Source organism: Diprion similis, chromosome 12 (assembly GCF_021155765.1).
Source record: "Diprion similis isolate iyDipSimi1 chromosome 12, iyDipSimi1.1, whole genome shotgun sequence".
Taxonomy (NCBI): domain Eukaryota; kingdom Metazoa; phylum Arthropoda; class Insecta; order Hymenoptera; family Diprionidae; genus Diprion; species Diprion similis.
In genome coordinates, this window is record NC_060116.1 from 10,734,428 (window position 1) to 10,747,010 (window position 12,583).

The 12,583-nt window shown below is 40.3% G+C and overlaps 1 protein-coding gene across 18 annotated transcripts in view; it reads left to right on the plus strand.

The window, feature by feature from the left end:
* Positions 1-4,956: 4,956 nt before the first annotated feature.
* LOC124413446 (sodium channel protein para) overlaps positions 4,957-12,583 on the plus strand; it is a 35,089-nt gene continuing 27,462 nt past the window's right edge. For all 18 annotated transcript variants that reach the window (XM_046894014.1, XM_046894015.1, XM_046894018.1 and 15 more), the window contains exons 1-4: positions 4,957-5,262; positions 5,454-5,529; positions 9,064-9,404; positions 9,731-9,908. In XM_046894014.1, the coding sequence (XP_046749970.1) occupies positions 9,762-9,908 (147 nt within the window). In that variant the 5' untranslated portion in view covers positions 4,957-5,262; positions 5,454-5,529; positions 9,064-9,404; positions 9,731-9,761. The remainder of the gene's footprint in view (positions 5,263-5,453; positions 5,530-9,063; positions 9,405-9,730; positions 9,909-12,583) is intronic.

The following is a 12,583-nucleotide window of genomic DNA, read 5'->3' on the forward strand; positions in this document are numbered from 1 at the left end:
ACTGATTATACGGCTTGTCCTCATTCCGCGTGACCCGGGCTTGTGTCGCAAATATGTTGCAAAGAATTCATTCTTACCCCCGCCGAAAGGTCAAGAAACCCTGCAGGTCAAGTGGGGACGATGGTGTATTCTGAAGGATGTCGAGTTTTGGCATCTCGTAAATACTGTCAAACTATACGTGACGTGTATCATTTGACCTATCGTCAAATATTCAAGCACCAATTACGATGATTTCAATCTAAATATCCAGGGATCGATTGACTATGTATTTTGGTCTTATACATGCTTGAAAAATAATCTACAATCAGACAGCTTTTCCCTGTGGACTAAAATTCGACGGTTGGTCAGTCTGTTTTGTATACTACAAGTTTTTATTAACTAGATGAGTCATATATCGTTGGTCCGACTTTATGATCTGCGCTTCAGCTGTTATTGCGTTTGGCAGAATACCGGGCGGATACGCTAGGAGCTGTAAATCTCTTCAAAGTCAACAAAGTTCTTTATTTTCTCGACTGAATAGGGAAGTCCAGGGTACGTACTCCGAAACTCATCAGGCGCTTGTCAAGTGAGACATGCTTCTATACCGGGGTTGTGCCCAGCTTTTTTTTCACTATCAAAGCGGGGTGGAAAGCTTTTTTAAAATGGCCAACGTCTTACAAACTAAAGAAAATCGTGAAACGACTGTTTTCTCACTGTTTTCGATTCAACAGCGATTCGACAGGAATCTTCCCTCAACAATGATTTTGACAGGTTCAAATGAGACCAGCATTCGGAACCGAGTGTATTTCTCTTTTAGCCTTTTTCACAACGCTTTCTCTTATATTTTTTTTACCTTACGTAACATTTTCACAAACAAGAGAAAAACGGAAAGAGCGTAATAACGCAGCTTGTGTTGATCTAATAATTTCACCCCCGTTTTCGATTACGGACTTAACACCAAGACAAAGGGCTATTTAGTAGAGGACTCTGAGCAACTTTGCTCGCCGAATACGCACGGGGACGTTTGTTTGCCTATCGATGTTGCGCCCAATGAGATTACATAAATTGAGCTTTAACCTGCTGCTGCAGGCGAGCATCGTGTGGGGAACAGAGGGGTTTGAAAGCCTTGGTTAATTATACCATTATCGATTTTCCCGACGATCTCGTGTGCGCGTGTATAGGTGTACAATTCTCAAACAGGTGAACAGCAAAAGGGTGAAAAAATAGAGTCGAATCGATGATTGGAGAAAGTAGGTGCTAATTAGCTTCGGGTTCCACCTTCCTGCGTTTGACGACTTTGAAAGAAAGCAAGTCGACTGGAGGAGTAGAAACGAGTCGTTCTTGCAACAATGCAAGGGGAAAACGGTTTGTTTCGTTGAACGAATCCGTTCTATTCCTTCGCCATTCATATCGGCCTGTGAAGTTTTCTTTTCATCTTATTGTCCCTGCCCGATGCACAATGACGTAGGTACAGCGCCGCGGGTAAGCTTGACACTTTTCTATTCAGGTTTATCCCTCTTTGTGTTCAGTTTGTTGGTCGGTGTGTACGTAACCTAGCCACATTTATCCGGAAAGGAAGATAAAGCGATCTGATCGCTGTTCCCCTTCTTTCTAATGGCCACCTCGGTGAATCGCTCGACAATTTAACACGTCCGAAAATATCCCGTGACTTTGGGTCCTCTGGAAAACACCGACGATTCCCACACGGCTTTGGAATTCCCAAGACTGAAACTAGGATTCGGAGAAAATGTGATATAAGCTCTTTTCGCCTAGTGGTTCGCGACCGAATTTCTCTAGACACCTACATGGCTCAGCATTTGGCTCACGGAGATTGCTGCAAAGGTGAGCCACTTCCGGGAGCTTTCATTGATTAAAGGTTCAGGATTATACCAATTCAATCTCACACTTTCCCTTGAAATTACTCTTGTGTATTAGGAAGATAAAAATACGTTTCCTAATCCGCGATTATCCGACGAATTCCCTACAGAAATATACTTTATCGAAGACAGAGATAATTAATTAATTACAGTATCCCAAAATTCTCGGAGTGTCGAATGTTCAATCAAATGGAACGCGTGGAAAGTTGATACAAAATCCAAATAATAATACTTGTTCAACTAATCAACTGCACGGCTGTTTGATTATATATTGAAGTAAAATTGAAACCGTTCAGTCACGCTTGAAAAAAGGGGTTATACAAATATTCATCCGGATAAATCCTACGGGATAAAATCATGGCGCAACAACAAACCTTGGACCATGTTAAGGGTCCTCGGCCGTCGTCAAGGTAACGACGAAATTTCGAGATACAACCTCGGGGCACGGATACCGGAGGAAAACGAAGTCGAACGACGACGGAGCAAACTGCGAGGTTCTCCACCTATCTTGCCTGCCTGCCTGCCTGCCTGCCTGCCTGCCTGTCTGCTAGCCGTGGCACGAACACAGATACAGGAGGAACCCGCAATGCGGCACCGCTTTGGTAGGTATACCAAGCCGTGACGGGAGCCCTGGACCTCGGTTCGAAAGAGTTTCGGTGGGTAAAATTTTTCGAAAATCGAACGCCGGAAATATTCTTGGGGGCACCTGTACAGCTGGCTTGCATATTGCTTCTCGACACCGATTTCTGCTTCGAGGGTGAATGTGCCGCGGCGGTACCTGGTGGAGAAATAATTTCCCCTATAGCCTTTCGTGTAACACTGCATAATGTTGGTTGGCTAGAAAAATCAATAGCACACACAATACTCGACCGTACCTACCCATGGCACCAACCTGCCATTTTCCTCCAGGTGGACTGCTCAGTTATTTACCACAAAAATTTTCCATGCCTCGACTTACACGCAAATATGCTGTGTCCAAACTATTTCGCTTTTCGCTGATAATTAACGTGTCACGGCTTATTTAGATGAGTGAGTTTATCGTACGAGTGTGTTCTGTCAAGGTATCATCGCGTAATTGTTATCAGAATCTTCTTGTGTATTGGCCCGTGTCTTAGATTCTGCAATTTATTATCACTCGCCTTGTTAATGCTCCTTCGCTTCTCTAATTATGAGAAAATTTCATTTCCCTGTTTTCTGAGCATTATCCCTCTATGGTGATATCACGACGTTATCGATATTTTACGACAGTAAACGACTTTCTACACGTATCTTCACGGGTTAAAATGAACATTTATTATTACGTAAAAAAATTGGTTGGAGAAATGATAAAATTTGTTTGATAAAATCGTAATAGCGGTTTTCTCGAGGATTGTATGATTAAAAAAACCCTAGTGATCACGATCTACAAAGACGAATGAATACCTGCTTATTTGAAAAAGTAGGTCAATGAACTCCTATGAATCTTATGACCCATCTTATTTATCGTCATTCACCTGAAACGATGCAGTATTACTAAAAAATTAGTCCAATTACAAGTAGATATTAAAAACCGCGAGTTTTCGCGTGGGTACGCCGTTTGTAGAATAACGTAGATTACTCAAAAGAAAGTTGTAGCAAAATTTTTCAACGATTTTTTTGCAGAACATGATCAGTCTTATATCGTAGTTTCTAAAATTCTAATACCCTAGTCTTATTGCGGGTACTTTGTGTACGCAAAACACGTATGAAAAAAATGTGTAACACATCCTCGCGTTGCATAAAAGCAATTCCCTACGCAGTAGCGTCGAGAAAAGCGCCAGGGATTGATGGGGAGTGCCATCCAGGAGATATGACCTTGGCCCGGATTTCCGTATAATGAGAATAAGCCCATTTCGAACTGCCGTAAAGTTAAAGTCGCTGTCCTTGAGGCAGGGACAGAATCCGCTTAAGCACTGCTCGGTGCAGGTGTCAAAGTTTATACCGTGGTTTATAATCATACTAATAAGCTTATTAATCAACCGAACCTTATCCAGAGCGTATGAGATACCTTGCGATAAGTCACGGCATGCGTTATCCCAATTCTATTAAGGTCGTACCCAACAGGTCGGATGTCGGTGGCTCCAATTCAGCTTCAGTGAAAAACGAAAAACGAAAAATGAAAAAAAAAGCAGTGAATCGCTTTCAAATCCAATGCATTGTAGAACTTGAGTCGTATTCCACACCCCATATTACGTATCGTGATAATTGTCACGTGTTGCACCTATAGCTAGCTAGCTGGCAGCGTTTCTGATTGGTCGAAAAGCCCTCCTACAGCAAGCTCAATTAATGACGGCTTACGTAAAACACTTAAGCTTACGCGAAAAGACCTGCAGTAACCATGATCTGGAGCTTTCTCTCTATGGCGATGAACGAAGATCCCGTCGTCGTCAAAATATGTATGCCATGAAACTTGGAAGGGGTTCACGTTACGAGAGGATCCCTCGGAGGAGTTATGGTAACGAAATTGACGCTTCAAGGATGCGACGGTTCGTATGGAGGGATGCGAGGACGAAAGCTACCCCATGCGAATAGGGCGATTGAAATTCTACCGGGAATTCCAGAGAGAAGGTATAACCTTCGCCGTGTGTGAATACTCGTGTAGATACCTACGCGACACACCTATATTCACCGCATAATTGGGCATTAGCTAATCAACTCTCCTCTTTGTCCAGCGTGCGGGGGTTGGTGCTCGTTTTCAATCAACTGAGAGGCTATTTTCATTAAAACTACCCTCCGAGTCTTAGCGAGACGTGTTGCGTGTAAGTGCAGCGTATTGGTAGGATCGTTGCAACAACGGCGATATTGCCGGTCCATTTTGCGGAAGAATGGACAAATCTTGTGCTGCTTTGATCAGAAATAGTCTATACGAATTTCCGTTTTCGATATCAGGGAAAATTCTGTTTTTGCAATAAGACGCACAATGGCTACTGTCATAGGTTTTTAGTGTAGCTTTTATTCGAGCGGGACGATGATGGTCTTAATTTGACAATAAGTGCATTAACTCCGTGTTTATTACTTGCGTAATTTTCGGAGCTTATAAAGAGTGGCGCACGCGAACTGAAAACGACTCGTGGGCAGACAACTAAGCGAATCAGTTAGAGAGCGAATGAAATCGTCTTGTACGAGGTTCTGCGCAAGCCTATACCTATGCGGTTGTCATTCTTGTGAGTCGTCTCGTGTCGAGTCGGAGTCTATATAGAGAGCTTTAGGTTTCTATGCGTGAGATAATAAATATGAGAATTCATTCTTTCGTTGTAATTTAAGTTCTGCTCATTCGCACGCATAGTGACGTACTACACCTATATTTAATTAAAAGGTTTTCCATTGGGGATTACGTGTGCATCGACCGACAGAAACTTCTTCGATTTTTATCCAACTTCGCAAAATGGTATACGTGGCTTAGATTTTACGTGTATTCTTTGTTTCTTAATTAATTCCATAATTGAAACGATACAGTGACGAAGTATGAATAATTGTCAAGTGGTGCTGACAATTTAGAATTTTTTTTTTTTTTTTTATGGAAATACGTTGTGTTTGTGTATATTAATTTTACATAAAAATTGTATCGTTATGTTGCAGGTAAATAACTCTACTTGGAGTCCGGACTATGTTAATTCGGACAATAGATTGATTCCACTCGCCGCTTCATGTATACGTAAGTAACAATATGTGGACTAACTCGACATATTTATTATTGTAGAGAAACTTGATAAATAATGAATGAAATAACTTTTTTCACGGTTGATTTGAACTTCCGCGTTGATTCCAAAGAAAACACGGGGAAGTCTGGATGCACGATGCACGCGACAACAACGCCGCAAATACAACTCGAGTAGCTCCGTTATAATTTATCGAACTATCAGTGTTGTAATAACATTAATTTATACGGTTGCATTATCGTCAGCGTAATATTAATTTTCCATCACCGCAGCCACGTACAGGCGTAATAAGCGTTCTCGCGCATAAATTGATGTTAGTTACTGCGCGCCATGCTAACATCGCTATCTAAACATCCGGGTTCGAAAGTTGTGGGAAAAATTTGAATACACTTCAAATCACTTCTACGCGTTGTGCATTTCACATGAAAGTAATGGTCAAAATTTTATCCATGTGCGAAACCGTCTTATCTGTAGATCAGTGTCAATTTGTCTGGACCAAGGTCAACGATTGTTGTTGATACTGAAGTTGAGCTATGCACTTGAAGTCTCATGGACTTGACATCGCGAATAGTCCTTCTTCCAGTCGTGGTGGTGGTTTAATACCTCGCATCCGTTTCCATTAAAATACGCCAAGTGCTCGCAATTACGGGACTGACGAAGCTGCGCGTACACGTGACGCAGTCTACGTCGTGAATTTACGTTTCACTAGACACTCAGCTTGTCCTGGTGTAAACATATTAAGAGACTCGCGTAGGAGTGCATTATTGCCCGTAAAACGCCGCCAGTGTCTGTCCTCTCGAAAGGTTTGTTCGGATACCATTGTTTCTAGGGGCATAGAAAAACCCGAAGGAAAACAGAAAATCTAACTTGAGCCATGCTCGCCACGTACTTGCACCTCATGTGTGTCAAGTCTCGCGACGTGATCTGGCATTCGCCACTCAAGCCACTTTTGCCTTCACGAAAGATCCTCGAAGTAACAAAGATTTTGAAAAATTGGCCTAGCTAGAACGACGCTGGGCTAGGATATATATGTGTACTTGTAACGTCGTCTGAATAGGTTTGCGGAAGACGGGGTTTAGCTGCTCGATCTACCTACCAAGAATTTTCTCTGTAATTTGCCAGATTGCGTCACGCCGATGAAAATTACCCTACGTGCTGGTACGCGCCTGGCTCTAAACCTCTTGAAATTCCTTCAAAACGTGGAAGCTACTCGAGACTTCCGCTTTCAAAGACCCGCCATTCGCTTTGCAGAAACACCTTCTGTCTAGGGTTACCACAGAACTCATTTTCTGACAGAGAAAATTGTCCTGGACAGAGTCACGTGTATGAATTGACTCCAATTTTTCAATCAAGATGCACAGCGTTAAACCAAATCTTTTTGTAACGAGTTCTGAGACAAAGTCAATTCACGAATGACTAAGTACGGGTATTTATTGACAGTTAAAAATGAGCATTTTACTGCTAAATTGCTTAATCCACTCACGGAAGCTGTTGAACGAGTCATCATTTTTAACGAGTTTGGAAAAATGATCATCGTGGAACTTGACTTTTGTGTTTCTTTTTCTTTTCTTTATTCTTTTGCCTTTGATTGCAACATACAGAACTGAGTTTCATCGATTTTTTTTCAAACTAATTATACAAAACTGCTGACCAGTGAATCCTCTTCTTAAACTTTAATCCATGAAAAACACTCGCGATTGGGTTATCTTGCCGATCCATCTTACATGTGCGTAGGAGTACGTATTTGAAACAGGATTAAGCGCGTGGGCATTGTTTCTACCTCCGTGTATTCTCTTTCTCTCTCCACAGTTATTCTCTACATCTCAGTCTTCTTATTTCAAGCCATTGAAACATCACGAGGCTGTGTCAGTTAGCTTTCATAACTTAAGCAGGAAGGCTAGACGGAAGACTGGCTGAAAGGCCCTCTTTTATATCCTTTGATCCTTTGAAACTTTCACTTCGCCAATGCCTAAAGCCCGCAGTGTTTCACGACGCTACTCAATTAGTCGAAAGCTCTGACTGTGCAACGTTTCATCCCGCGTAATCGTTGCCCCGAGGCATCAGTCGATAGTTTTTCAATTGCTCGTTCCCCTCTCATTAACCGAGACCGTCAGTCATTATACCCGGTTTCACTATTCCACAAATACAGAATCCTCGAGATCGACACTCATCCCTGCAACTCTGCTTCTCTCAAGTTCGTCTCACTCGCTAGATGGGTTTCCAAATTTTTTGTCCACCACATCGCAACCCTTCGCCGAAGCAACTCGGTCTATTTAGTACAATTTCCCGCCTTCGTATGGGCATGGTGGCAGGATTTTGCCGCAGAGTTGTTGGCCCTTCGTCGACTCACGGCCAATGCCATTCAAGGCCTCGGTCATTCATTCGACGTAGTGACGTCACGCTCAGGCGGAAAAGGGCGTGGTCTGTTACGTTTCGGTTTACCCCCGACCCTCTCTTTCCCCTTATCTTCTCTCTTTCTCCTTCTCCTGTCTCTCTCCACCTTCTTCTCCATCCCTTCCTCATCCGGAAGAAGGTTGTAGGGGTTGGACTAGTAATCGATATCCCCGGAATTTCTCCGGTGCCCGCGTCCCATTCTCCTATCTTCAACCGTCGTCGGGGATTCCCGTCACAAACTTTTGACTTTCGCACGGTTCCGGAAGATAAATCCAATTAATCTTATGGCCATTGTCTGTAAGATTCGTGGATTCTGTCTCTCGATAGATTCATTATATTTGATATTTTTCTTTTCTTTCCTTTTTTTTTTTCTTTGTTTTATATTTATCACTTTTTTATGCGATTGAAATTTCTAATTTTCGAGCTAAATATATGTTCGCTGTGTATGTTGGTGGTCTGATTAGTGGCTCTTGATTCCTACAAAAGCCCCCCCACGTATCTTCGGCGACACGCTGTGAATTTGACTGCTTTAATTTACCGCCGCTTGACTTTGCCTGCGTAATTATCCGGACCCCATCGATCAAAGGGAAATATTCCTCTCAGAGGCTCAAGCTAATCACGGGGAATGGAGAGGCTTGTGGAGCTGACGATTTTGATGATCATTATTGGTGTTCCTCCGTCTATCATCGGGATAGAGGTATTGAAAATTTCGGTCAGTTAATGGTCACCGGATTAGCGTCGGAATAGGATTGTCTGTCAAAACGTATTATTATACTCGCTATCAACTCGTTTATACTCATAATAATACTTTTTCTTAAAAAAAAAAAAAATAACCGGAACTCCAACGACAGCGACAAGTTCAATTTTACAGCATGATATATTGTAACAGAAAAACAATTAAAACGTAGCTTAGTTCTGATCGTCTAAGCTCTTGCTCGAATATTAATTCGGAAAACCGTTTTCAACAACAGCAGGGCTGTCACAAATGACGACTTTTTAACGATGCAAATCTTTTTTTAAACCTGTGAAACAAACAGCCACCTTACAAAACATCGTACCTAATCTAAATTGCCTTTTTCTTCAATTTATTCTCCCACAATCTTGTTCATTTTGCCAATTTTTTCACCCGGCGACAGGTCGGACATGAAAAATCTTGCTACGCGTTGGACGGGCCCCTACACACTTCGCACTGCCGCCCTGACCGCCGCTGCATCAGCAAAGGAGAACCTCGGGTGCAGTTGCATCTTCGTGATCAAAATCCGGAGCCCGAGGAGTCCGGTAGCGTTGCAACCGCCTCCCCCATCCGTCCGTTCCTACGAAAGCAGCCCGTTTGCCTTCGCGTCTAGAAGAAGCTCCATCCCCAGGAGGCAGCTGAGTATCGGCTACCCCCGACCTCATCCTCGACTACTGCGTCGCAGTTCGCTAATCTCCACCAGACGTCGCGTCAGCCTCGAAAACTGTTAGCACCAATCGTCAGGTAACCGATCAATTTTATCCATCGTCTAATTTGCCTAATTCTTTAATCTCAGGTGACATTCGTCAGATTTCAATTTGCGGACATAATCATGGCTTCCGGTACATGTCTTGTACCTGTTGCGGGGTGCTGAGTGAGCAAAGGATGGCTGAGGAGAATCTATGGGATACTTTTATGAATTTAGATTATTTTAACTGCAAGTTTTCAGGATAGGATCGGTACGAGGTGTGACGCAGGAGAATTTTGCTTTTCATTCCAAATATGAACGCGATCCTTCGAGAGACTCCTTGGTCTAAATTCGTCATTCATGATCCGTGAAAATTCCACAGAACGGTGGCTCAGTCGGGTGCAGCTTAGACAATGTCCGAAGACTCTGACTCCATATCAGAGGAAGAACGCAGCTTGTTCCGTCCGTTTACACGGGAATCTCTGGCAACTATCGAGGCTCGTATCGCCGAAGAATATGCCAAGCAGAAGGAGCTCGAAAAGAAGCGTGCCGAAGGCGAGGTAAGAACGTCAGTTTGTCTCGATTAACGCCGTCTTTGATTTTCATTTTATTTTCACCCATCGCCATGACCAAATTTCCTCATCCACCCGCAGTGTTAAACCGCCTAAAATTTCTATTCAGTTGATAATTATATCAACTTGAGGAGGTACTTGAAGCTCGTACACGAATATCACAGTCATTGACAATTGTTTCCCAGTCAATGTTTTTATTAATACTTGCACAAGTCATTTATATTGTATATAAATGTTAATTTTTGATATAATCAGTTTTTCGTTGATTCGTCAATTATCATATGCAAATTTGTTACGCGTGGTTAATTTTATGATCAAATGATCGCGTGATTTGCGCTTCACTTGACGTATTATTTAAATTTAAATACACCAATTGTTCATGTTTTTCTTTCCGACGCTGACGTTATAATATCATCCGAACATATCGTAGAAACGAGAAATTGAACGTACAGCGTATCATGTTTATTTATTTATATGTATAATTAACCTGCCCTTCTTTGCATACCGCGTATGCGAAACTGCTACATCGAACACGTATCGCGATGAACTTGTTTATTCAAGTGTCTTATGAAAATACGGAAACAGGTATTCCGTGATATTAACGTCTACGTCCTACTTCCATTTTCCCATCAAAAATCTTATCGTTTTTGTGTAAACATTATGCTATATTGTACATCATCGGACATTTACGAGAGGACAAAGTGCTTTAGAGATACATATTGTCTAAATTCGATATCGATGTGCAGTATCGGTGTTAGCTTGAGTCGTTTGAGCGTATGATCCGTTTGTAAAGAAAATGCTTTGAGGAAACAGTAAACTTTATATGAAAAAACAAAAAGAGAAATACATAATAATTTGTTCGCAAAACTTGCCACAACTTACATACCGTCCATGTATACATATATATGTATATGGTATATGTATATGTATATATACGGTATACATCACGGTGGTTCAAAGAAAAAGTCTTATTTTTCGCTTTCACCCCCTAAAAATGTTAGTGATTGATGGAAAACAGATCCTTTCAGAAGATGAGCTCTTTAGCTCTGGTCTAACATATCGGTCTTTTAATTTTTACGACCCGTTCATTTAAAATGAGAAGACTTCACTTTTAGTTAAAAGTTGAAATCCTCGTAGTTGTTAAATATTTTCTAAATTTATGCATGGATCATTGAAGCTGGAAGCATAATTATCATCATTAGAACACGCGTTACAGTCATCTAAAAACTATCGATGATCTCTTCTTCGATAAATCCCTCAAGGATCTATGCATAAATTTAATAATATTGAATAGCTTACGTATATTTTAACTTTGAACGAAAAGTGAAATTATCACGTGATAAATGAATGAGAAACCAAAATTGAAAAAGCGACCTGTTAGACTTGAGCTAGAGAGCTCATTTTTTGGGAGGGTCTATCTTTTTCATCAAATGGTAACATTTGAGGGGGTTGAAGCGGAATTTTCGTTTTTTTTCTTTTTTTTTCTTTTTTCAACCACGCTAATATACATATATACATATATATGAAATACAGTTGTCAATTTAATATATTATTCATATGTATACTACAGCAAAAGAAACGATTACTAAACATTAGCTTGTGTACATATGAGAAAATTATCATACGTCATTGTTATATGTAAAGATGTAACAATTTTTTCATTGCAAAATTTTCTTTATACTTTTGCGTTAATATCTCTTATACTATTATCATATTATTATTATTATTATTATTATTATTATTATTACCATTATTATTATTATTATTATTATTATTATTATTATTATTATTATTATTACTATTATTATAATTATTATTATTATTATTATTGTTGTTATTGTTATTATTATTATACATATATATACATATATTTATTATATCCATGCGTGTGGGCTCGATGTTTTGTGATATGTCATTCGTGCTCTGCCTGTGTCTATAATCTTTCCCCCACTCCGTCCCGATACTTCAAGCTCCATTTTCAACCCTTTGTAATATTCTCCCGTAGTGGAGGAAACTGTATCGATGGTTGCCGCGAGCGTAAGGATGACGTAGGCCGTTAAAAATAGCCTCCAGAACTGAACCTCGGGATTTATACCGTGCAGCCCCCATATTTATTCATTATAAATACAGACAAAGTTATTCATATGCGCGTAAATTAATAAATGTGTATTTTTTCTTCAAAATTGTTTATATAATATCAATATTCTACCACGCTCGAGTTGGCCAAAGTTTTTTTCTTTTTTTCAATTTCGTTTTTATTTTTCCACCGACATATGTACTCAGTTCGGCTAAATACCTGCATAAAAAAAAAAAAATAAATAAATAAATAAAAATAAAAAATCGTTATCCTCGCTATAACGGAAATACGTCATCCCGCGTTACTTCCGAATCTATATGTATTAGGTATACAATATTATACGATTCGGACAAAAAAAAATCGCGGCACTCGTTAATAACGTATCCTCTAATTAGCGCACATTTATTATATTGTTGTCACCTCATATTATTACCCACTTTATATACTTATATATTATATATGCCAATATGAAACATATACTACTATATACGAAACTTCCGCTTAAAAATACTATAACTCTACTATATACTATTGCTATTATGTATAGTGTGATATATGTATATATTATACGTATGTTATATGTTAA